The following is a 26475-nucleotide window of genomic DNA, read 5'->3' as shown; positions in this document are numbered from 1 at the left end:
CATCAGATCAGAGAGACTAAGGGAGCCACAGAGAAAGCTCTGGTCAGAGCAGGGGTGTGGGGGACGCCTGGGAAAGATAAAGGCTTAGGGAAGTCCTTCTAGAGTCGACCGAATGTGACTATTACGAAGAAAACTACCATAAATATGTCAAATAATGTGACCAAATTTCAGGTATCATGTCTTCTTAGAAGCCACTTAGAACAGTGTTTGAAATATTAAGATGTTCATTAAATATTTCCTGAATTAAATTTAAAGCATAATCCTCACTTTGGGATGGCTAGTTTTATTATAAATGAAAATTATTATAGAGAATTTACAGAAAACTTACTTCATCGACCAAATACCTTATTTACTCCATCTAAAACTAATTTAATAGTGGTTAAATATCTACCTGTGTGTCATAGCTTAAGACTTATTAAATAAAACCTATTTGTGGCAAATATTCACACAAGCCAAGAAAGAAAAAAAAGATTTCCAGATGTTTATTTCTGGAACTGTACAGGTATTAAAGTACAACAAATACAAAATAATGCTCAAAAAAATCAGTGTTTATGTACAAATATTAAAATCAATGCAACAATAGCAACTTCCTCTTGAATATCTGTTACTAAGACTTGTTCTGATTGTCACTAATTCATTTCACTCACAGGGTACTTAGCTCAAACTGGGACCATTGGATCACTGGTTTTCTAAGAGGAATTTTAATATCTACCATATTTAATAAAACTAATAGCTTCCTCCTTTTAGTGAAAAATTAAGAACTTTTTAAAAAACATAGTAATGTCAATATTCTTATAAATTATTTCATTCTCCATTTGTAGACAATGTGCTTTGAAACTGGGCAAACAATCTCCTGGTGGTCAGGTTCCTCCATTAAATGGTTTACATTCAGAGTTGCAAGAGTCACTGGAGACTTTGGTTAAATTCAATAGTTAAAATCACTGCTCTGTGAGAGCCGACGTCCAAACACTCAGGACCCTCAATCGTACAAATTACTAGGAAACCATTGCACAATGCTTTGACCTAATTGTACACACTTTAGTATCGTGTAAAATTACTCTACATCCTTCAAGTAAATTCAGCAGCTGACCGAGGAGCAGGCGCTGAGCAGTGCCAGCTCAGCTGCCGGGAAGTATTGCTCGAGTCGCAGCACCATCGCACCCACCACTGTCCCCGTCTCCGCAGAAAAGACGCATCGGCCCACACTGCAACCGCTCACCATGGATTTTTGGTTTGTTCGTATGAAAATAACGCAGCGAAGGAAAAAAACAAAAAGAATTTATCACCGTTTGTCACAGAATTGTGCTTAGCACTTGATAATAAAGGCATCGTTGTCTCTTCATCTGACTGCAAATCCATTATCTTCATGCTCTCAAACGCAATTCTTCTGATAAACAGTAACAAATTCTGTGTTAAGATGCCTCAATGGAGAGGGGGAAACAGTCAATCCAGCTTTTAAAAGAAAATTCAATAAATAGCTATTTTACATGGACAAAGTGGTATAGTTTATGTATGTCACACCAAGCATGCACAAAAATGGTATTATACATGGCAGACGCAGTCAAAAAATACGGAATCAGATCTAAAAAGATAGGAAGAATTTACACATATATACAAAAATCTTGCAGATTATTGCCTCATTTTAATAAGGAATTAAAAGTAAACATGGCCAGCCTGCCAGCACTCTCTAAGAGGCTGAGCCAGCTTGGCATTTAAACATCTATGAAACTAGCTGGAGTTTATGTTTCTCTCATATCATTTTCTGAATTTTGGTCAAAAATCTTTATTCAGACGTGTCCATTCCACTTGCTGATCATCAAAACCTGCGATAAGAAACAGCGTTTCCATCCTGATCGAGCCCCAGCGGTGCATAGCTACACTGACTAGACCGTGGTGCCGGGCATGGGCGTGCTCCCAGTGTGGGTGGTGTTAGCACTCGACCATCTCTGTGTAAATTACGTCACACCGACCAGCCACTGTAAACCTAGTGAAAATTAAAGTCGTAACAATGGAAGATTATGGCCAGTATCTTACTAAATCATAGAAGTTGTACTGATTCTTAACAAAAGAATTAAGGTCCAAAGCTTAGCACACCACCACAGCAATCAACGCTGACAGCGCAGATAACGCTGACAGTAGCTATGGGCAGCACGCAGCCCCGGCTGCCCCTAGCTGCTGTGGGCACACAGGAATGCTAGGCTTCAGATCTATAAATTAGAGACTGATTTTAAGTTATTAACTTACCTACTTTTGTCCACTGGGCTAAACTAAAGTTTATGGTCAATGTGCTATACTGTGTAAACACTTCAAAGCAATCTTCATTAAAATGCTGCAAAGAAAACAAGACTACGCTTCATCCAAACCCAGGATGTCATTGCAGTTCACAGTCTGTGTAATAAATACCCTCCCTGCCCACGCGGCTAAGGTCGCTACCATCTACCTACGCGCCAGCACCACCTCGAGGTGACGTAGACTCACGATCGGCAATGCGGCCACACGTCTCAGCCGCCTGCAAAGCCAGAGACTCGCAGAAACAGAAGATTCTAAAGGCGGTGCAAACAGAAAAGTCAGTGTCTTAACTGAAATAGAAAAGCAAGCTCAGTCCATCCTAATACTGCACTGCATGTTGTGAGTTCACCTGATCACTGCGATGCGTGTCAATGGAGCACAATGGCCGAGGTTTCTGACAACAGCCTCTCGGTCACATGATGTCTGCGATGGAGTAAAACTGAGCTCAGGGGATCTGAGTGCCTAAACCTGCTTATAACTGAAAGTGGTCAAGTACCGTTCTAGTTCAGGTAGTAACTCACACTCTTCTTGTCACCTGTTCAAATTTAAAAAAAAACACATAAGTCTACTTGAAGGTTCTCCTGCCGCGTGCAGAACCCCGGCGTCCCTCCTCGGCATCCACGCTGAACTGCAGAGCTGCCAACGCGTCCCGCAATGTAAACAGGAGCCTGCCCGCCAGGCCACTGCCCCGGGACAGACTCCGCCATCGGTGGCCGGTGTGGCTTTTCCGATCACAACCTTGACCAGGGTGGACATAGCCCATCTGGATACACATCTTCACACGCCCGATCTGTAGCAATCAATGAAGTTCATAAATCTCCCGACAGTAAAACAAGCCATTCTGCGGAAGGTGCCCTGGCCGAGAATCCAGAAACATCCCAGCATCTGCGCTCTGCGCACAGCCCCTCGCCGGCTCCCAGAGGTGGACGTGCTGTTTGTAAACGGAAGTGCTCTAGCTGAATAACATGAGAGAAGTTTCCATTTTAAAAAACCTTTGCATGTCTGTGCAGTTTTAAGAAACCTACCCCTGCTTTTGCTTAATTAAGAAAACCAAAAAATGCTACATTTCGCAGGGATCAGGGTCGGCACCTGTAAACACTATTCCACTGCATCCGTTACGGCAAAAGGAACTTACACGAGAAGCCACTCCCTTCGGTCCTGAACATGTGCTGGTTTTGAGCTGGTGGCCTGTCTACAGGTTTTAAACGTGGGAGCAGAAGAGACTGGAAAGGAGGGGAGTGGAGAGGCCTGGGAGGTGAGGGAGAGAGCAGAGCTTAAAGCTGCACGGAGTCCAATCTTCCTTCCCAGCTCTGCTGCTCATGGTTTTCCACATTTATGGACTGAGAAATGAAAATACTCTTGATAAATCAAGATAGAGTTCTATACATGCTGACATCACTGACGTCATAGTGAAAACGTTCAAGCTTCCAGTGAAAGACTAAGCCAGCCCAACGTGTCCTCGCGCTCACTGGGCTGCAGGCCGCCGCCGGTCACTCGGAGTGGAGGGCGGCGTGCTGGTGCAGGGCGTGGGCACTGATGAAGCCATTGGCCTCGCTGGTGGACAGGCTGCCAAAGTCAGCCACGGACACGGCCATTTTGGCACTGGCGATGTGATGTGTGTGGCTCTCAAAGTCCACACCCAGGTGATTCACAGAAACCTCACTCATAAAGGGTTCGGGAACGGCAAGGCCCATTTTCAATCTCTTTGCTGGCCTTTCGGACTCCTCACTGCACAGGGTCATGGGGTTCAGCTCCGAGGGGTAAAACCCCGTCTCAAACAGGTTAAAGCAGTCGCTCTCCCCATTGCTGGGCAGGGCGAGCAGCTCCTCCGTCACCACAGGCACGGGAGTCACTGGGCCACGGGGCATGCTGCCCAGGGGAGGAAAGCCCTCCTCCACGCAGCTCACAGCCCCGGGGGGCGCGGCACTGCCGGTCAAGGCTGGAAAGGAAGGAAAGAAAAGGGTTAAGTGTGTGGTCCGAGGACGTGAAGGAGAGGACTCCAGGCCCCGAGCTGAGCAGCAGGCCGCTGTACCTGTCAAGTCCCCTGCGGTGAAGGAGTTGAGGATGTTCAGCTGCGGGTCGGGAACAGGGTCAGGGCGGGTGGCGGTTAAGCAGGGAGAACTGACCGTCCCCCCCAGAGCTTCTGTCTCATCCACCAGGCGGTCCATGTAGTCCGTCACTCCGGGGTGGTGGTTGTAGCGCTTCTTCCCGAACCGCGTCTGCTGCGCGAAGTAGTCGTAGCGCTCAGACTTCTTCCACATGTAGTAGAACGCCACGCACTCCGCCACCGTTCTGGTCTTCACCTGCCAGAGGTGGGTGTTTAAAAACAGACCCAATGCTCTTTTCCTTATTAGCTCTTTTTCTACAGGACTAGTCACTTCAATCCACGGGACACCCTCCATCCTCCCAACAAGGAGATCCTGAAAACGTGATGGTGAAACGCCTTCACGTTTACACTGAGTAACGAGGCCACCTTCAAAAGCCCAAGGTTTGTTTTTTATTTAAACCAAACTGTACTAGTTTATAATAAATGTGCATCTACCAGTCACCTCTGCCCTCAATGGAGCCCTCACACACCGGCCCCGTTACTTCTCTGCGCTGCCCTCACTGACTCTGGCTGCAGCAGGTCCCTGACCCGAGGGCCGGCCATGAATGGGCGCCGGGGGAAGCCAGGAATTCCTGACGTTACACGCAGGCCCCCTTTTCCGGAGAGGACCGCAGCCTCCTCATACTATCAAAGGGGTTCCATGATCCTAAGGAGATTTGGGATCCCCTTGGAGATGGGACCAGCACCTACTGCATCTGGAATTTAGGGGATTTTCTGTCTAAAAGTGGGGCTCCCTCCGCACGCGTTTGGCTCTTGGCTCCCCATCAGAACAGGCGCCTATGTTCAGTGCAGGGAGGAGCTCAGACAGGCAGACACAGCTCCATTGCTGACCTGGTGCCCAAGAACAAAGTGTCAATAACTTACCCTGATTAGTGAGCATGATATGGTTTAAGATGATAATATACGGACAAGCTTTTTAAACCAAAGATAAAGTATACCTTTCAATGAAAATCACTAAAGTCTTTGTAGAAAATACAGGCTCCTTGCTCTGGTTGTTTTGGCTCAGTGGATAGAGCGTCGTCCTGAGGACTGAAGGGTCCCGGGTTCGATTCCGGTCAAGGGCACATGCCCGGGTTGCAGGCTTGATCCCCAGTAGGGGGCATGCAGGAGGCAGCCGATCAATGATTCTCTCTCATTATTGATGTTTCTATCTCTCTCTCCTCCCTTCCTCTGATATCAATAAAAATATATTTTAAAAAAAGAATGGGGCCCTGACCAGTTTGGCTCAGTGGATAGAGCGTCGGCCTGGGGACTGAAAGGTCCCGGGTTCGATTCCGGTCAAGGGCATGTACCTTGGTTGCGGGCACATCTCCAGTGGGGGGTGTGCAAGAGGCAGCTGGTCGATGTTTCTCTCTCATCGATGTTTCTAACTCTCTATCCCTCTCCCTTCCTCTCTGTAAAAATCAATAAAATGTATTTTTAAAAAAAAAGAATGGGCTAGAGACCAGACCAGACCCCACAGATGTGCAGGGGAACAGCAGCACGTGACAGGTGCTCAGGGAGAGGGAGTGAACACAAGGCCCACGGCCCGCTATCAGCACGGCCATAACTCACACACACCACGTGCCGGCCAGGATGTGGCCAGGGCAACACGCATCCCTTGCTGGTAGGCATGCACAACGCTGCAGCCACTGGGAAGACAGTTTCTTGCAAAACCAAACATCCGTTTGGCCATATGATCAGTCATCACACCCATTGGTGAACCCAAACCAGCCGAAGGAGGTGAGCGCTCCTGTCCACAGGAAAGCGTCCACACAGCTGTCACAGGCCTTTACTCATCATCGTCAAAGCCCAGAAGTGACCACGACGGCTCTAACCGGTGACAGGGTCAACAAGCTGGTTCATCCACAGATGGAGTAAAAAGAAATATGACAAGAGAAATGTACTGCTCGGCCAGTGTGGCTCAGTGGTTGAGCACGGGCCTATGAATCAGGAGGTTTGATTCTCAGTCGGGGCACAGGCCTGGGTTGTGGGCTGGATCCCTAATGTGGGGCGTGCAGGAGGCAGCCAATCAATGATTGATTCTCATCACTGATGTTTCTATCTCTCCCTCACCCTTCCTCTCTGAAATCAATACAAATATATTCTTTTAAAAAAAGAAGAAATGCTCTCTCACGTCATGAAGAGACATGGAGGAACCTTGAACACTTGTTGCTAAGCCAAACACGTCAGTCTGAAAAGACTGCATTGCATGGCATCTGATTCCAGCTCCACGGCCTTCTGGAAAAGGAAAAGGGTCGGAGAGCAGAGAGGTGAGTGGTTCCAGGGATCAGTGGGGAGGGACAGCAGGGAGGGCAGGGAGGGTGTGCAGGGCAGCGGAACTGCTCTGTGTGACACGACAGTGGTGGACACACACCATTACATGTTTGTCCAAACCCACAGAATGAATGTTCAGCACGGAGAGTGAGCCCACGTGTAAACTAGGGACTTCAATTAATAAAAACCTATCAACACTGCCCTAGCCAGTGTGGCTCAGTGGATAGAGCGTCGGCCTGCGGAACAGAGTCCCGGGTTTGATCCTGGTCAAGGGTACATTCCTCGGTTGCAGGCTCCTCCCCGGCCCAGGCTCTGACCAGGGCCCGTACAGGAGGCAACCCATCGATGTGTTTCTCTCACATCCGTGTTTCTCTCTGTCTTTCCCTCTCTCCCTAAAATCAATGGAAAAATATCCTCAAACAAAAAACCTTAAAAAAAAATGGACCTACCTATCTAAATACTTCAGAATCCTATGTGCTTTTAGGGTGAAGATCATAATAAACAAAGCAAACCCTGGAGAGACTAAACTACCCCACACCATTAGAAGACACACACACTCACACACACACTGTTCATCACCCAAAGCCCATCGCGTACATTGGGTTCACTCCCGGTGCCGGACAAAGGCACGACGACACTACACTGTCCACCATCGCAGTCACGCAGAGCAGGTTCCTGCCCCAGCATCCTCTGTGCTCGACGTCATCCCTCCTCCTCACTAACCTGGAACCACTAATAATCTGCCTCTGTCCACAGAGCTGCCCTTCCGAGAATCAGACAGTCGCTGAAATCGCCGTCGGCAGCCTTTCCAGACTGAACCCTTTGACTTAGGAATAGAATTTAAGGAGCCTCAGTGACTTTTTGTAGCTAGAGAGCTGAGTAATATTCCTTCTCTGAATGTACCACAGGTGACCCGTTCACCTCCAAGGACATCTGAATTGCTTCCTCGTTTGGCAATTATGACTAAAGCCGCTATGAGCAGTCGTGGAAAAGTTTTTGTGTGGACATAAGTGTTCAGCTGCTCTAGGTCAATACCAGTGAGTACAGCGGACGGTCGTATGACAACTGTACGAGTTTTGTGAGAAACTGCCAACCCGCCTTCCCAAGTGGCGGCACCGTTTGCACCCGCACCGCAGCAGTGAGCTCCTGCTGCTCCACGTGCTGCTGGCACGGGCGTCGTCGGGGCTTTTAGTTGCTTTTGGAACCAGTTTCTTCAGCACCTGCACTTCTTGCTAAAGAGAAACGTTTCGGAGGCCACGAACCTCTAAACAGTTTAGAAATAAATGAAAATCAAGAAAATGGTGGGAGAGTACGACTTCCTGCAACTTCAGTAAACCCACTTTTGAGTCGAGGATGCCGACTCGCGCCAAGAGGACGCAGGTGGCCGGTCAGCCACCCCGTGAGCAGGCTGCAGCTGGGAGCAAAGCCCACGCTGAGAGCAGGACTGGAAACGTGAGCAGGGACACGTGAGCAGGCCACGCCGGTTTCCGCCCAGGTGACAGTCAGCTGCTCACAATCATCACAGTGACCAACAACCACTCTGCACTCATGTGCCCAACTCACCTTGTTCTTCTGTATAAGATAAAAGTCTTTTCCAAAGATCATGAGTGCATGTTCAAAGCTCCGGCATTCTTCTTCTGTCCATGCAGTCATTCCCTCTAAGGAAATTTTAAAATAAAATTCATTAGACTCAAAACACGTTTATATGAATCACTGAGTTTCAGTATGTTTTCCATATAAAAGGCAATAAACACTCCCTCTCTCTCCCCCTGTCTCTCTCTCTCACACACACACACACACAGGTTGTATATGTCTGAGATTTCAGTTAGGATTACAATAAGTATGCATACCACAGATCTTATCAGAAGTCTAGAACACCAAAATATAAACAACGATTATTTTTTCTGCATGGTGGGATAAGAATTGAATGTTTTTCTATAATTTATGCTAATGGTCTGATTTTTTAAAACAATGAACATATACTTTAATTAGAAAAAATGTTTTACTTTATGGGGGAAAAAAAGCCTTATTTTGGTCTTACATGAAAACCCTAAGTTCTTTAAATTAGACCATAAAATCAAAACATATTTATTTAAAGTCAGTGTTCAGAGTTATCCTCTGGAAATGAGGAACAGTCCATGCTCTCAATCAAAAGGCTGAACCCGCGCAGCTCCCTGGCGGACACCAACACTGTGAGCTCCGCCTACTGAACACTCAGGGCAGGACACTCCCCGTCGCTGTGACCCAGGGACCAGGCCCCAACGCCATGCGCAGCCCACAGGGCCAGGGAGAAATACTTGGAACGAAGGAGGAAACTTAAAATAATGTTTTTCAAACCAGCAGCTTCTACAAGGAAGCATCTCAATACTGTCTGACCTACAGGTTTCAATGCACTGCTTCCAGCTGTGGTATTGCTCCAGCCATTTCTATAATATCAGTAAGTACTAACTCACCTACTTCGTGAAAGCTATGGGGCCTGCAACCTATCCACGTCATGACAAAAACACTGAAATCAAAATTATGCATTTTTTAAAAAAATTTTAATATATTTTATTGAGAAACGTCGATCAGCTGCCTCCTGCACACCCCCTACTGGGGATGTGCCCGCAACCAAGGTACATGCCCTTGACCAGAATCAAACCTGGGACCCTTCAGTCCGCAGGCCAATGCTCTATCCACTGAGCCAAACCAGTTAGGGCAAAATTATGCATTTTGATTAAGCAAAACAAAACCTAAGCATTGTGAAATGTCATGACAGGGACTAATCTGTAATCTCTGTAAGTCTAAGAACAGAGGCCAGAGAAAGGAAACCACTATCTGCTCCGAAGGCCAGCAGAGACCGTGAGGAGCTGTGCGTGTCTGACCCCGGGGCCGTCCCGTCCCCCTGGTCGCAGTGCTCTCACCCGGAGATGCCTTTCCGCTGCGGCAATACCGCTCGACTGCCTCCTTGATGTCATGGTCACACTTGAGCAGCTCGTATAACGCCTGGAGAAAGGGAAACAAGTCAACAGCACAGCAGAAAACTCACACTTAGCAGCATCAAGAACAAGCAACAAGCAACCAAAACCCGGTGTATTGCAAAGTCCTGGCCAACACTGGCTGAGGCTCTCTCGCTTCAGGATGCTGGGGTAGGTTTGCTCAGCCTGCAGCCTGACCGCCGTGTCCCGGGAGGCCCGTGCTCGCTCTCACTACCAGCCACGGCACAGAAGCATCTACCAGGATCGTTCTTGACCTTTTCTTCACTGCCTGGCCTTCCGAACTGGGGAATCCCCTCACCTGTATTATTTTTTCTAGTTGGGAAATGAGAACTCTAGTCCGCTGGTCACCCCTACTCCCTGCCTTTGAGTGTTTAATAAGAGAGAGCAGCAACTGCCGAGACTAGAAGTGTGGGCACTTCAACAAACGGGCTTACAATGGTCTCAGTCATTTCCATCCACCATGAAGTGTCACTTTTTAACATGTTAAGCGCCCTGTCAGTCACTTTCAAAACAGGCTGGGCGCTAAACGTGCTAAAATTAGAATTTCTGCCTATTAAACCTGTTGGACATTATGAATACACTAAATAGAAGCAGACGGGAATCAATTACAAGTTAAATAATGCTCCACCCTCCCAAGTAAGTTTCAAGAAAGGCAGGGATAGCTCAATATTGGTAAACCTATTAATATATCAATAGGTTAATAATCAATGCATTAATTATCACTCTCAACAGCTGCTAAAAAAGCATATGATAAATTAGTACCCATTCCTAATTTTAAAAAATAACAAAAACTATACCAGCTATCAGGAGGTGGTCACCACCTCACTATCAGGAAGACAGCTGTGTCGGACCAGGCTGGTCCCACTCCTAAGGTGAAGTCTAAGGGCAGGGCTGGGAGCCTCCGGCCCGGGGTCGTCGGAGGCCTGAGAACCCATTGGGTCGGGCCCTGCCAAGGCATGAGGGGCGAGTTAATTCAGCGTCTGATTGTTATGATGCCATAAATCTCCACAGGCCCTTGGCAGAAAGCAGGTTCCTCACCCCTCCCTCAGGTGCATGACCTCCCGGAAAAGCAGGGCTCATGTCACTATCACTACAGGCCCGAGAGCTACGGCCACGCAGTTAAGACAGAACAGGAGCCAGAGGCACGACAATGGTGAGAAAGGAGCACAGGTGCGGTGCAGTAATAGCTCTGAGATTAGAAAACCTGAGAGAAACCACTGGAAATCATCACATTAGTTTCAACAACTTGAGAAAAAATTTAAAAATAATTGATATTCCTCTATATAGACAACGTATAATTATAAATATAACAGAGATCCCATTTGTAATAGCATTGAGTACATACGTACTTTAAAAATATTGAATTAAGTTAATCAGATGCACGTCATATTCAAATAAACAAAAACATCTGAGTGATAAAAAAGTCCAAGAAAATGGAGAATCACAGATCATATTCTTGAAGTGTAAGGGCTAATGTGCTAAAGGCACTAACTCTTCCGAAATTAATTATAGTTTTAATGGAATATTAGCACAAAAACCCAGTGGGAGTTCCTTTGACAGCTGACAGAACTACTCTGAAGTTCAGTCACTGTGACTTCTCTGTTACTTGAGAACAAGCCTAAGTGCCCCCACCCCTGGGTGCCCACTGATCAGGATCCCGTGGCTGGTGGGAAAAGTGCATGAGGAGCAAAATGAGGTCAGGGGCAAAACAAGAGTTTGCGAAAGAGAAACCAAGATGGCGGCATAGGTAAACACCGGAAATTGCTGCCTCCGACAACAACTTCAAAAATACAACCAAAAGACAGAACGGTCATCATCCAGAACCACAGGAAGGCTGGCTGAGTGGAAATTCTACAACTAGAAGCAAAGAGAAGAGCACACAGACTCAGAGGAGCTACGAAAGTAAAGTGCAGAGGTACGGAGGCTCCAGCATGCGGGGAAAGGGGCTGGCACCTGAGGGCACGGCTGTCTTTTTTGAATCGGGAGGGAGTCACAAGCTCCCGACTGCTCTGAACTCCGGTTCCGGGAAATCTCTGGGGTCCCAGGGCTCATACAGGGAGAAACTGGACGGTCTGGCAGCAGGCAGAACTCGGGACTTGAGGGCGGGCGGCTTTCCCTCAGAGGTGCTGGCAGCAGTTACCAGGACACTGAGATGCGGGGCCCCTTAGGGCAGGGCTGAGAGTCAGCCATAGCTGCTTGCTCCGCCCTGTTGATTCCGAGACCCCGCCCCATCCAGGCTGCTGCAAAGCCTTTTGCATATGAATGCCCGGGTCCTTTGCAACCTGAAAATTACCTAACAAATTGCAGCTGGGCCGGACAGACCCAGAACTTCCAAGAGAAGGCCCAAGGCCCCACAGCAGCTTGCATTGCTTCACAGCTGGGCCTCATCTGGGCACCCCCAAACCCCCCAAAAAGGAAGGGGAATCTGCATATCTCTTCGTAGCTCCTGCTGGGTAACCTCAGGAAGAGGCGTAATTAGCACCTCCTTAGATCCAAGAGCCAGTGTACCCAGTGGTCAGAGTGGGACCATCCAGATTACAACTCCTCATAAGGAACACACTCAGGAGGCAGACTCAGTGAGCACCAAAGCCCCACTGAAGCAAGTCTTGCCCCAGAAGGGTGTCTTCATCTCAGAAGTTCTCCCACTGCAGACACAGCTGATTCTCACTGCCAATTGGCCTGGAGGTCAATTCCTCCCAGTGATAACTACAACAATCAAGGCTCAACTACAATAAGACTGTGCACAAAGCCCACAAGGGGGTGCACCAAGAAAGCATAAAAAATGTGGAGACAAAAAAACATGACAGAAATGGAGGATATAGAGCTAAAAAACGCACTTTTGAGGGCTTTCAATAATTTGCTAGAAGCTGCCGATAAACTTGATGAGAGCCTCAAGAAATCTAATGAGACCCTCGATGTTGTGATAAAGGACCAACTAGAAATTAAGCATACACTGACTGAAATAAAGAATATTATATAGACACCCAACAGCAGACCAGAGGAGCGCAAGAATCAAGTCAAAGATTTGAAATGCGAAGAAGCAAAAAACACCCAACTGGAAAAGCAAAATGAAAAAAGGATCCGAAAATACGAAGATAGTGTAAGGAGCCTCTGGGCCAGCTTCAAGCGTACAAATATCAGAATTATAGGGGTGCCAGAAGAAGAGAGAGAGCAAGATATTGAAAACCTATTTGAAGAAATAATGACAGAAAACTTCTCCCACCTGGTGAAAGAAATGGACTTACAGGTCCAGGAAGCGCAGAGAACCCCAAACAAAAGGAATCCAAAGAGGACCACACCAAGACACATCATAATTAAAATGCCAAGAGCAAAAGACAATGAGAGAATCTTAAAAGCAGCAAGAGAAAGAGACTCAATTACCTACAAGGGAGTACCCATACGACTGTCAGCTGATTTCTCAACAGAAACTTAGCAGGCCAGAAGGGAGTGGCAAGAAATATTCAAAGTGATGAATACCAAGAACCTACAACCAAGACTACTTTATCCAGCAAAGCTATCATTCAGAATTGAAGGTCAGATAAAGAGCTTCACAGATAAGGAAAAGCTAAAGGAGTTCATCACCACCAAACCAGTATTATACAAAATGCTAAAAGGTTTCCTTTAAGAAGAGGAAGAAGAAAAAGGTAAAGATACAAATTATGAACAACAAACATGCATCTATCAACAAGTGAATCTAAGAATCAAGTGAACAAATAATCTGATGTACAGAATGAACTGGTGACTATAATGAATCAGGGACATAGAAAGGGAATGGAGTGACTATTCTTGGGGGGGAAAGGGGAGTGGGAGATGTGGGAAGAGACTGGACAAAAATCGTGCACCTATGGATGAGGACAGTGGGTGGGGAGTGAGGGCGGAGGGTGGGGCGGGAACTGGGAGGAGGGGAGTTATGGGGGGGAAAAAAAGAGGAACAAATGTAATCTGAACAATAAAGATTTAATTAAAAAAAAAAGAAAAAAAAAAACAAAAACAAGAGTTTTCAAAGGGACCTTAATGGGCAATACTCCCACCCACCCCACACAACCAGGAGAGTGAAGTTCAAGAATAAACTAGAAGTCCCATAATGTCTAAGTGATATTACAGCTACAGGATGGAACAGTCCTCAGGAATGAGGTATTAAAGAACTCTCAATGGCAAGCAAAACTAAGATTAAGTGATTAAAGAATATAAAATAGCACCTAGAGATACGTACGTTATGTACAGAAAAAAGACCAAAGAGAAATGAATACAGAGTGAGCATCACTAGGTCTGAGGTTTTCTTTTTTAACCAGTATATTCCCAGTTTTTTAAAAAACCTATCAGAAAAAGAGATATCCAAAATAAATAAATAAAAATAAAATAGAGGGATGTCCAGGTGACGCCTGAGAAATACTTGCTTAAAGCAGCCAATCGAGATGCCGGCTGCTGCTTCCACGGAAGCTGGGGTGCCCACCTGCTCATTGTCCCTGGTGAGTGCTCCGGCCGAAACCCTGTCCACCATTTTCTCATTTCCAGTTCTGAACGCGGCCTCGACAAGGTACTCCTTCACTTTGCTCTCCGCCACCACACCGGGACGCCAAAGGAGCTGGTCTCCATCTTCAGACTCTGAGAAAGGAACCTCATTAGCCCAGGGACAGTGAGCACACGAGCCCGGGGGACATGACTTCCTCTCCCTCCGTGCCTGCCCTGGGACACGACTCACAACAGGCCCACCAGCAGCCGGCTCGCTGCCACGCTGAGCCTTCGTTACAAGGGTTTAAAGCCGTGTTCACTTCACTAAAGGAAGTCGTTGGGTTCATGCCCTCTCCTGCGTGCCGGCTGAGGAGGCCACCTACCTCCACGTGTGCATCTAAGGACGACAGTGTGAGCACAGCACGGCGCCACGGAGTGTGGCATGTGGTGGGGGGAGGCTGGGGCGCTGAAGTCGACCTGCGTGCCTGCCTCCCAGGACATCGGCCCAGCACCCCGCAGGCGGGTTAGGGGAGGGTGGCCAGAACTGCCAGGGCTGATGGCCCGGAGCGGCCAGTCCTGCCTCCCTCTCCTTGGGGGCAACCTGACCCGGAGGAGGAAGAGCTCAGGACGCGTGTGCTGTGTGGTTCTGCTGTAACAGCTCCACAGGACGAAGCAACTCGCCGGGAGAAAGGTGGCCAAACCTGCCTGGTCCCCAAGTCACAAGTCGTATTTGCCAGCAGCTGCCCCCCTCCCCAGGCCCTCGCTAATTCCGATGCAGTATTCCTCTGCCAGCCCAGTGTCCCCGGTTCAAGTCCATCTGTGTATTCCCAACACTGGTTTGTAATCAGACACGGAAATAAGCACACGAACGGGTAGGTTAACCGACCAAATACTGTAAGAATCAAAAGCCTCCTTACCGTTCTCATCATCCTCATACTCTCCCAGATAAGGGGGGATCTCAGCCTGATATTGTAAACCGATCATTATTTCCTACAGGAAATTCAGAAGTAAAAACAACGTATTATAAAAATAAATATTAGAAAAAATTTACAACTCATTACTTGGTTACTGCAGGTCAAAAATCATCATCATGTAATAACAAAACTAAAACAATTTTTTTGAGAGAGAGGGAGAGGAAGAGAGAAACATGGATATGAGAGGGCAACATCGATTGGTTGCCGACTGCACACACCCACACTGAGAACTAAACCAGCAACCTGGGATGTGCCCTGACCAGGAACCGAGCCCTCAACCTTTTGGTGTGTAGGACGATGCTCAACCAACTGAATCACACTGGCCAGGGCCAAAATTTCTTAAATTATTTTTAAAGCCCTAACCAGTTTGGCTCAGTGGATAGAGCGTCGGCCTGCGGACTGAAAGGTCCTAGGTTCGATTCCAGTCAAGGGCATGTACCTTGGTTGCGGGAACATCCCCAGTGGGGGGCGTGTAGGAGGCAGCTGATGGATGTTTCTCTCTCATCGATGTTTCTAACTCTCTATCCCTCTCCCTTCCTCTCTGTAAAAAATCAATAAAATATATTTTTTTTAAAAAAATTATTTTTAAAATGTTTTAAGCCCTGGCCGGTTTCGCTCAGTGGATAGAACATTGGCCTGCAGACTGAAGGGTCCTGGTTTCCATTCCGGTCAAGGGCACATGCCTGGGTTGTGGGCTCGATCCCCAGTAGGGGGTTTGCAGGAGGCAGCCAACCAATGATTCTCTCTCATCATTGATGTTTCTATCTCTATCTCTCCCTTCCTCTCTGAAGTCAATAAAAATATATATTTTTAAAAATGTTTTAAAGTGCTACTTTAATACTTTGGTCCAAATAGCCCAGTAAGTTATGGTAACTCAATTTACCTTCCTCAAATCTTCAGGTGAGTTACCACTGTCTGTTTCAACATCTTCAATCTCTGATTCTTTATCTCCGTCACAAGTAGTATTTGCTGAGAAGAAGAAAATTAAATTTTCAAAAGAGATTTTCATTGGCTATTTCTGTAGCATTTGGAAGAGGGCCTGGCGCATGGAATTTACTGAAATTTGCTGAATAACTGAGATCAGCAAGACTATCCTAAGCCCTTGAGCTTCTCCCCTCTCTGACACATCAGAGCAAGCCCTGCAGCGGCTGCCGCAGGGACAGCGCCCTCGTGCTTCATGTGTGCAGTCACCGCCTGGGGAGGCACAAGGCCGACCATGCGGCCACCTCAGAATAGCCTGAGCCCACGGGAGCTGCACCCTCGGCCGTCAGGGAGTCTGTGCACAGCGTGCACGTGTATCCCAGCTTGTCAGCTGAACGGCTCGCCCACAGAGCACTTGGGAAATAAGCAAGCTGCCAGTAAGAAATTACTCCTGCTCAAAGACCGTCTAAATATTACTGATAAATATTAAGGGATAACACAAGAAATGAAAGGAAAGAAAAGGAGCAAATAAATCACTAAAAATAAAAATTGCTGCCCAGCCAGTGTAGCTCAGGGGTTGAGCATCGACCTAGGAACCAGGAGGTCACGGCTGATTCCCAGTCCGGCCACATGCCCAGGATGTGGGTTCAATCCCCAGTGGGGGATGTGCGGGAGGTGGCTGATGAATGATTCTCTCTTATCAGTGATGTTTCTCTCTCTCTCTCTCTCTTCCCCCCTTCCTAATTAAGTCAATAAAAATATATATTTTTAATTGCTTTTTGAGCAACTGATAGTTTTCAAAACCAGGGGAGTAAGGGCTATTTTATTTTTTATTTAAATTTTTTATTGTTGACAGAGAGTAAGGGCTTTTTATCTGAAGTCCAAAAAATGCCTATAAAAGTTCATGGTTGAACTAGGATTATCATAGCAATAGATGAATCTTGGGAAAGAAAGCAGCCTTGCAAAACTAGGCAAATGTTTTGATTTTTTAAATAAAATATTAGTTGACCTCTATCCCAATAAAAAAAGGTTATATTCTTATTCAGATTATAATAGCATTTTATGTCAATTAAGTAAAAAACTTAGAATATTTTGACAAACTACTGAAGGCAGTAAAATGTACTCCAGCTGGAGCAGCGTCCCGCTCCGGTCAGTAGGGACTGGGTTTCTTACAGCGCAAAGGCCTCGGGAAGAAGTCGGAAGCCTCGTGGGAAGTCACAGACGGCGTCAGGTCGTCTGCAGAAGACTGCGTCTCCTCGTCGTCACCTGACAACAGGTCTTTTGCTATTTCCTCCTGTAAGAACAGGAATGCAGTGCTGGAGTGAGAGATAATCCCATCTCCCAATTTTTAAAAATGTCTTTTTATAACGTTACTCATAAACATTATTGTGGTTTTATGATATAATTAAGAACGAGTTGAAGCTCCCTTAGTTTTGAGAATTTGAAATTCTGTAATTTATGTCATGTAAATATTTAATGACATTTAAGACTTAGGCCTAATTAATAACTATACATTTATAACAATTTGCCTTATCTAAAGCTGCAGACTAGTTTTTAGACACTTTAAAACAGAAATAATCTCACTTTAAGTGGTTAACAATTAAAATCACTTTCTGCGAAAACAAATAAATAAATAAATAGTAGCCTGCCCTCAGTATCTGAGGGTTTCGCATCCGTAAGTCAACCCACTGCAGATCAAAAACATTTGGGAATAAAAAATAAAAATAAAATGGGGAAAAATGTCCCGGGTTGCGCACGCGCACTGCCTGCCAGGCGGCCAGTACTGAACACACACAGACTTTTTCCACGTCATTTTCCCCCGAAACGAGCCAGCACCACTCTGTGCAGTTTCCAGGGTTGGGTCTGACGGGTGCTCTGGACAGTGCGGAGCCTGGGGCGATGGAGACGCATTTCACAACAGGGACGTGAGCACCCTGGGTCTTTCTCTTCGTGGGAGCGAGCTCCAACCCCCCACCCGCCCCAACAGATACTGAGGGGTGACTTCAAAACAAAGCCAAAAGCCTCCTCCCAGCAGCCTGGAGCAGCCAACGTCCACTCTGACGAGTGACACGAGGTGGAGAGCAGCAGGCAGTGTGGTCACTCGTGCTGTGACAGCAGACACTCCGTGTGGCTGAGGGACGCCGGTCACTGAGGTCTGTGGTGCACGAATATCACATTTGACTGAAAAGGGGGAACATCACTCACAGGAAGAGGTTCCAAGATGTGGATTCCTCTCCCTGCCTGAGCTCGGAAAGGCGAGGGACGCTTCCCAGGGATCTGTTAGCAGAGACAGGGGCTGTGTGAATCCTCCTCAGCGGGACAGGCCTCCCCCAACCAGCCTGCAGGCGCGTCACCGAGCCTCGGCCGCTCGGCCGCTGTCCCTCGCAGAGCCCAATACGCAGAACTTCGCGCCCACCCTCCCGCCTGCGCCGCTTGGTCTGAAGGCTTCTGGGGCTTTACTGATCAAGGCATTCAAGTGTTCGGAGGGTCCACAGGGGTTAGGACAGAATCTCAGTTCAGGCACAATATGTCGACAGGAAAGATGGGAAACACGGATGAACACTGAAACATGCAGTCTTGTGAAGCCACTACTTTTAAAGTAGCACGATCAAGGCCAAACTACTTACACCCGTCACCAGAGTGACGCGAGCAGTGGGCGAGAAGGCCCCACTTGAGCTGAGGGACTCCGCTGCGCTAAGGTCATGAGTCGGTGGCAATGGGCCTGGACTGCCTCCTGCGGGACGTACTTACCTTGTCCAGTGTCATGTCTGGCAGCTGGTCGGCAAGTTCACTTGGGGAGCTGTGGGCACTGGGCTCCACCGCGGCGGGCAGCACGGGCTCGTAGCCGTAGAAGGCCAGCAGGTCTTCCAGAGGCATGCTTCCTTCCTGGGCAGGCGGGCGGGGCAAAGGGAACTCAGGGCACACCCCAGCCACCGGCCCCCCAGGTCCGGAAAGCCCACGACCAGGAGCGTCGAGGCACAGCCCAGCGGAGTTTTCCAGCCTCAAGCACCAGCGCTACTGTCAATGTGCTAACAAACGCCTAACACTTAGCATCTCCTTCCCATTTTCCAGTTCCACTTCACTTTTTAAGGAATTCCTCAAGGATCTGCTTTAATGTAGACTTTTTTCTCTAGCTTTCATACCTGTATGAAGATCTGCCTTCAAAACATTTCCAATCAATCAATCAATCAATCACTTCACATAACTTTCTGCTTGTTTCCTTGCAACTGACCGTTTACCACTTGGTTTATTCTGCATGTTAATTACAAGACCCCTGATGGGAAACTTTTGCTGAACATTTACTAACACCAACAATATTTATTATTAATGTTCAAAACACAATGACCCTTTCGTATTCCTACTATTTACTTGTCTATCTTCTGTACTAACTGTTTTGGTTTCATTTTCCGGAACCATCCAGTGAAATTTGTATTATTACCACCATCTGACAGATGAGGAAACTGAGGCTTTGCTCTTGGTTCGAGTCCCAGGACCCCAGTTCTCTTCCTGGCCATGCCTCACAGTGGCCCCCAGTCCTGATCCCCCCACTGACCCATCTGAAAGTAGTGTCCATGTGAGTCTAAAGCACAGCTTGAATGGTATGGGTCTGCCCAGAAGTGGGTTTTTTCCAATATATATACTGGAAAAACTTTTTGGAGATTTGTGACAATTTTTTAGAAACTTGCAGACAAACCTTATAATTTTATTTTCTTTAACATACTTTGTTATAAGAATACAGTGTATAACACATGCATAATGTGGCTAACTGGCTATGTGTATTATCATTACGGCTTCTGGTCAAGAGTAGGTTATTAGTGCCCTAGCTGGTGTTGCTCAGTGGATAGAGCATTGGCCTGCGGACGAAGGGTCCCAGGTTTGATTCCAGTCAAGGGCAAATGCCTATATTTCGGGGTCAATCCCCAGTGGGGGGCATGCCGGAGGCAGCCAATCAATGACTCTCATCATTGATGTTTCTATCCCTCTCTCCCTTCCTCTCTGAAATCAATAAAAATATATCTTTAAAAAAAAGAGTAGGTTATTAGTTAAGTTTTTGGGGAATCAAAAGTTACATTGGATTTTCTACTGTGTGGGGATCACCGCTGCTAACTCCACATTGTTCAAGGGTAATTTAACTACTAAAGTGTAGAGGACCACTTATAATTATTCAAATAAATAACTTTAAAACAATCCATTCATGCACTAATCTGTCAAATAAACTGTGGGTACAGGGAATGGAAGACCGACACACAGGAAGGATGGTGCGGGGCAGGGAGACCCCACACAGGGTAAAGGAAAGGCTGAGCTCCGCCTCGAGACAGGAGCGCTGACAGGCAGGCTGTGTCCCAGGGACTCGTGGTGTCACCAGACACTGCCTGAGCAGGGCCTGCACCAAGAGGCGCTGTGCCCGGTGTAGGTACACAGCAAGGTCTTGCCCTTCTGCCGCTTACAGCCTCAGCCGCACGCTGAAGATGCCAAACAAGAAAAAAGGGTATGGAAACTCAAAAGATTATCCCTGGCCAGTTTGGCTCAGTGGATAGAGCGTCGGTTGTGGACCAAAGGGGTCCCAGGTTCGATCCTCATCAAGGGCATGTACCTTGGTTGCAGGCTCCTTGGGCCCTGGCCCTGGTCGGAGGCAACCAATTGATGTGTTTCTCTCACATCGATATTTTTCTCTGTCTTTCCCTCTCTCTTCCACTCTCCCTAAAAAAAAAAAAAAAAAAAAATCAGCCCTAACCAGTGTGGCTCAGTGGATAGAGCGTCGGCCTATGGACTGAAGGGTCCCAGGTTCAATTCCGGCCAAGGGCATGTACCTTGGTTGCGGGCACATCCCCAGTGGGAGGTGTGCGGGAGGCAGCTGATTGATGTTTCTCTCTCATTGATGTTTCTAACTCTCTATCCCTCTCCCTACCTCTCTGTGAAAAATCAATAAAATATATTTTTTTAAAAAATCAATGGAAAAATATCCTCGGGTGAGGATTACAAAAAATAAAAATAAATTTAAAAACCCTCAAAAGATTATTATTGTACTTAATAGTATTTCTGAAAGGTTTTGTTATTCTGGGCTGATTGGAAACTTGCAAATTGGGCTAATTTATAGATAAGTATAATCCTACATTTTTTCAAGGTGACTCCTAGGGTAGGCCTCTCTGTAGTCCTGCTATAAATACGTGACTTAAAATCCAATTCCTTTGCATTTATATTGATTTTGGATCTAAAAAGTTATAAACTACATTTATTCCTGCCTATTTTTTAAAAGACAACTGGGGGGTAGAAAATGAGATATTACTAACTTACATTTTAAAACAGAGAACTTTTTCTCTTTTAATTTTCTTAAGAGTATTCCACAGACTGTCAGTATCTGAAGGAGAAGACTTCTCCCTGTATCTCCTGCAGGTAAACGCAAGCTGGACCCTCAGAGCAGTGCGGTCTAACGCATGGAGGCTGGGCTAAGATTCAGAACTAAACCTGACAACCAGGAGCCCACCTGTGCCATCACCAGGTACCTCCTTCACTGGGCTGGTGTACACTTGAAAATTAGCTTAGCAGATGTAAAATAATTTTGAAAAATTAAATAAAAATGTACTTATTAGGCTATCCTCCAAAATAATGAGAAAAATCAGTGACACTCTATAAAAGTTAGATCAAAAACAGACTGTAAAATAATTTACAATAGAATTTCAAAATCTTTGCTGAAAGTTTGTATTAAAATATTAAGTACCATCCTTTACCTTTTCTAAGTCTTCAATTTCAGAGCTGAAGTTTTTACCCTCGTCCATCATCTCCTCTTCTTCAAGAGTTCTTTCGTCATCATAGTCATGGACCAACATCTCAGCCGTGGGGTCAAAATCATGATCCTCAGAAGACAAAGACCCAACTGGAATAAAACAAACACAATCACTTTACAAGTCCACAAGGGTATTTACAAAAGAAAATAATGTGTGTTCTTCTGCCAGTTCCTTTAATGTTTACATGTGAGCTTTATTGAACGCATTTACTATATACCTTACAGCTTATAAAGCAAGACCATACAGCTCTGAAAAGGTATCTAAACCAGCAAAGGAAGCAGGCAGAGTAACTGAACAACTTTCACAAGGGGTCCGATCCATGCGAGGAAGACTTATAATAGCAGCAAAGTGATCTTCAAATGGAGCGGCCCTAACAAATGTTCTAATGGAAAAGTCAAACCTGCTCATGAGGTTAGTTTGTTACACTTGTCTAAAGCAATGGAAAAATGTCAGGATTATGAATGAAAGATTCCACAAGAATCTGTTATAAACTAAGGCTAAACACTTTGGGAGAAGAGAATATAGCCCTAGCTGATAAGAGCATCAGCTTGCGGACTAAAGAGAATATAAATGTTACCCAAATTCTAAACCTCAAAAAAAGGTGCAAAATACAACAGAAATCTGGCTTTGGAACTCATTCGAGTTACTATGCAATAAGCAGCTGTCCACAATGCCGCCAGCAAGAGCCTATCAGTCACTTTTCATACCGACAACGGCACTGAAGCTCCCGGCATTCCTCGGAAGGCATTACACTGACAGGTGCTCTTCTCTGGGTCTAGAACAGTGACACACGAACTCATTTTTTTGGTTGATTTTTCTTTGTTAAATGGCATTTAAATATATAAAATATCAGCCCTAACCGGTTTGGCTCAGTGGATAAATATATAAAATATCAAAAATATAAATCTTTGTTTTACTATGGTTGCAAATATCAAAAAATTTCTATATGTGACAGGGCACCAGAGTTAAGTTAGGGTTTTTCAAAATGCTGACACGCCGAGCTCAGAAGGTTCGCCATCACTGGTCTAGAACTTTACGACGTTCTTACGCTCTCTGAGGGGAACACAGAAAACCACATCTGCAGGCTCTGGAAGGTGTATCCCGCTGCCAGTGGTTTTGGTCAAGTCATACTTGCTTATATGACTGTCATGCATTTCAAGGGCCAACACGAAGTTAGCAGGTTACTCTGAAAACCAAGCGGAAAGAAAATAGGATCCATAATCCCAAGAGAATAAAATCAAATGGTGAAAAACGGGATTTTCTCCATTCGCTTTACTCCAGAATCTACTTTGATTAAACCAGTGACTTTCAGAGCAGAGAGGGAAGTATCAGAATCTTGGGGTGAATGGAGGGAGAAGTGGAAAGACACATTCAACATAAAAAGTTTGATCTAGCCCTAACCGGTTTGGCTCAGTGGATAGAGCGTCGGCTTGCGGACTGAAGGGTCCCGGGTTCGATTCCGGTCGGGGGCATGTACCTGGGTTGCGGGCACATCCCCAGTAGGGGGTGTGCAGGAGGCAGCTGATTGATGTTTCTCTCATTGATGTTTCTAACTCACTATCCCTCTCTCTTCCTCTCAGTAAAAAATCAATAATATATATATATATATATATATATTTTTTTTTTTTTAAAGTTTGATCTCCTTTCAGTCAAGCTATTCAATATTTTAAAATTTCAAACACTTACGGACAGTGTGAGGTCATTAATAGAATCCTGAACTAGACCTAAGAATTTTCTCTATGGAAAAAAATCACAGACTTAAGTCAATGTTTATGATTCTGAGTTCGGAGAACTCTGATCATTTGCTCCAAAAAACACGTAATTTCTATGGGACTTAATTCTCTAGGAGGTTTACATTATGATGTTTCCTTTGTAATGCTGAAAAATAGTATTTGCTCATTTTAAAACCCGTTAAAGTACATAGATGAGTTAACTCAATTTTAAAGGAAAAAAATATTAAATAGCTCAAAAGCAAAACATCCACCATTACAAATGTCCTTTTTTGAGGAATTCCTGGAACCCTCTGTGGCCGTGTCAGGGTGACAGAGGGGGGAACTTTCTAGCACTCTGAGGGCAGAGCTCTGCCCCGTCGTCCCCCACCACTGGCTTGCAGCGGGTCAAGTGGAAGGGATTCAACAACAGCCAGCAGTGAGGGGCCTCGGGGTCTGCTCTTGGCTCAGCCCTGGCTTCGGGGGCCTGAGGCAGTCATTTAAATTTCTGGGCCCACGTCCAGTTTTTCATTTGTAAAACACAGGGTTCGCTTAAATGACCTCAAGAGTCTCTTCTAGCTCTAAAATTCCCTTTAAAATTGACTAATCGATTGAAAACAGGTTATAAATTTGTTTAAACACCAAAACCACAGTCTTTTTGCTTTTTATTTAGATTGCAATGTCTTAAAAGCAGACAGTGGAACAAAATGGAAAAATTCCATTATCATCCAGATGTTTGGCAGCATGCACATAAATATTCTTTTCCTGAAATCAGTTCTAACAAAAAAATGTTTGTCTCAAAATTAGAGGAAGGTTTTAAAACCATTTTTACATGTAAAGACAGAGACGGCTATCTTTTAAAAGAGCCAAAAATGTCCTGTCCTTGGTGCCGACTATTCGCCAATCTCCGATGATCACTCGGTGGGACCCCCAAAGGGGGCTGGACACCAAGCGACCTGCCAGGAGCCGACCGGTGCGGAGCCCGCAGGGAAGGGATGGGGAGCTCATCCAGGCTCTGCTCCGAGGTGACCCCAGGGCTGTCCCACCGCGTCCCCGGTGTCCAGTCCGGGGCTGGGCCGCGGGGAGCCGGGGAAACAAAGCCACCCTCACATTTCAGCCCAGCAGGCCAGACCCTCACCCGCACCCCGACCTGTAGCCATGATGCTCTGCGGACTCTGGGGCCAGGCCTCGCTTGGGTCGCATCGTCTCGGGGCGCCCGAGCCCCAGGAGGCCGAGACGCTGCGCTCCAGGGTCTCGGGGTGTCGCCTCAAAAATGGTCACCACTTTGCTGAGCCAAACTCAGAAAGTCTGCTTCCCTCTGCCTCGGGCGGCTGCATGCGACTCTCAAAACCCGTTTTGGACGCGATCTGCAGACATCGCTCAACGATGAAAAACGTAGGAGACAACATGAGGGGAGGGGGTGTCGCGGGCAATCAGTGGCAACTTCTGACAAGTCCCCGATGTCTCCCAGACGCCAAACCAGCGTCTACACTGAGCCTCTGAGCCTGGGAGGACGACTTGGGACGAGCCGTTTCCAGCTGGGGGAGAAGGGGGAGCAGGGGGAAGGGGGGACACCCCGGTGAGGTCTGCTCCCAGCTCCGCGCCCGGCGCCCCCAGCGAGGGGAGCAGGAGGCCCGCGGCTGGGAGAGCTCCTCCGGGCCGAGCGCAGCTCACCGACCAAGATGGACACGGACTCCCCCACACGGACAGGAGGCCCCGAGGACACACTGGCGGGGACCCCAGCTGAGGTCCGAGCCCCCCGCACCCGGGACCCGGGAGGGAGCGCGGACGCACCTGGGCTGGAACTCCCGAAGGAAGCCTGCGGGGAGAAGAGACGAGCGGTGAGCGGGCGCCCCGAGGTGCGGGGACACCGGCCGGGGCGCTCGCCGCGGCCCCTCCCGGCCGCCCGGCCACCCTCCGGCCCGGGGCGCGGACGCGAGCTCAGGGCGCCCGGCGACTCCCGACCCGCGGCTGTGGGTGCGCCACCGCCATCTCGGGGACCCCGAGCCCCGGCCCTCCAGTCCCGGCCGCGTCCTCCGGCACCTGCGCACCCCGCGCCGGGGCCCCGGTCCGGGCCGAGCGGAGGCCGGAGCGCAGCCGGACCGTCTCCCCCAACAGGAACGGACCCACCCTCGGTCCCGAGCGCGGAGACGCCGGTCCCTCCCGGGGGTCCGGTCCCCCGGCCTCCCCTCCACCGCCGCCTCCCCGGTCCCGGGGGACGCGCCCCCAGCGCGCAGGGGACAGGCCGCCGAGGGCCGGAGCGAGCGCAGTGTCCGCCGACCCCGCACCCGGCGCCCGCCCTGCGCTCCCCTCCGCGCCCGCGGCCGGGACCCCGCGGCCCTCCCCCGCTCCCGCCGGGCACTGCCGCAGCCGCCGCCCCGCCCGCAGACGCCCCGAGGCAGCGCCGGGCTCCGCGTCCACCGCGGCCGCGACTCGGCGCCGTCCCCGCCGGCTCCCCTGCCCGCCGCCTCCGCCCGCCGCCGCGGCCTAGTCCCGCCCGGAGCCCGCGTCCGCCCGCCCCGCCGCCGCCCGGGGACGCGGGGAGGCCCGGACGCCAGGCCGCCGGAGACGCGGGGACGCCGGGCCGCGCAGCCGCCTCCCGCCGGGCCCCCGCTCACCTCCGCCATGTTGCTGCCTTCAGGGCGACGAGCGGCGCCGAGCAGGCCCCGGATGGCGCCCCGGCCTATCGCCGCCCGCGCCCCGCCCGAGGCCCCGCCCCGCCGCGCCCGCGCCCCGCCCGCGGCCCCGCCCCCGCCTCCCCGCCCGCGCGCCCCGCCCTCCACGCCCCTGGCCCGCGGCCCCGTGCGCCCCCCGCCCAGAGGCCCCGCCCCTCCTGCCCGGCCCCGTCCAGAAGCCCCGCCCCAGGCCCCGAAGCCCCGCCCTCCACGCCCCAGGCCCCGAAGCCCCGCCCCCTCTAGCCCCGGCCCCGCCCCCCGAAGCCCCGCCCCAGGCGCCCCGCCCGCCCCGCCCGCGCCCCCCGCCCGAAGGTCCGACGCGGCCCCG

General features: G+C 48.4%; 1 protein-coding gene across 3 annotated transcripts; it reads right to left on the bottom strand.

Annotated features, from left to right (window-relative positions):
• Positions 1-460: 460 nt before the first annotated feature.
• MIER3 (MIER family member 3) lies at positions 461-26139 on the bottom strand. 3 transcript variants are annotated; one of them, XM_070411722.1, is made up of 13 exons: positions 26091-26139; positions 25267-25291; positions 21707-21852; positions 18729-18863; positions 18183-18254; positions 17151-17271; positions 15940-16025; positions 15000-15072; positions 14084-14235; positions 9556-9637; positions 8216-8310; positions 4322-4592; positions 461-4228 (listed from the first exon to the last, which is right to left on the bottom strand). In XM_070411722.1, the coding sequence occupies exons 1-13, from the start codon at positions 26097-26099 to the stop codon at positions 3780-3782; spliced, it is 1716 nt and encodes a 571-aa protein (XP_070267823.1). In that variant the 5' UTR covers positions 26100-26139; the 3' UTR covers positions 461-3779. The 3 variants fall into 3 exon arrangements, with proteins under 3 accessions (XP_070267823.1, XP_070267824.1, XP_070267825.1); XM_070411723.1 differs by lacking the exon at positions 18183-18254; XM_070411724.1 differs by lacking the exons at positions 25267-25291; positions 26091-26139 and adding an exon at positions 22471-22517.
• Between the last annotated feature and the right edge of the window lie 336 nt (positions 26140-26475).

This window comes from Myotis yumanensis, unplaced genomic scaffold (assembly GCF_028538775.1).
Source record: "Myotis yumanensis isolate MYYU_CA2020_CCGP unplaced genomic scaffold, mMyoYum1.0.hap1 SCAF_4, whole genome shotgun sequence".
In the NCBI taxonomy this organism is placed as follows: domain Eukaryota; kingdom Metazoa; phylum Chordata; class Mammalia; order Chiroptera; family Vespertilionidae; genus Myotis; species Myotis yumanensis.
Note: the sequence above shows the minus strand (reverse complement) of the source record. Positions and strands in the feature narration are given on the sequence as shown.

Coding starts and splice junctions, on each gene's coding strand:
- MIER3 (XM_070411722.1), bottom strand. Junction 16,026..17,150: donor CTTCCCGAGGCCTTTGCGCT/GTAAGAAACCCA, acceptor TCTTCTTCTCAG/CAAATACTACTTGTGACGGA. Junction 8,311..9,555: donor CAGCGGAAAGGCATCTCCGG/GTGAGAGCACTG, acceptor AAATTTCCTTAG/AGGGAATGACTGCATGGACA.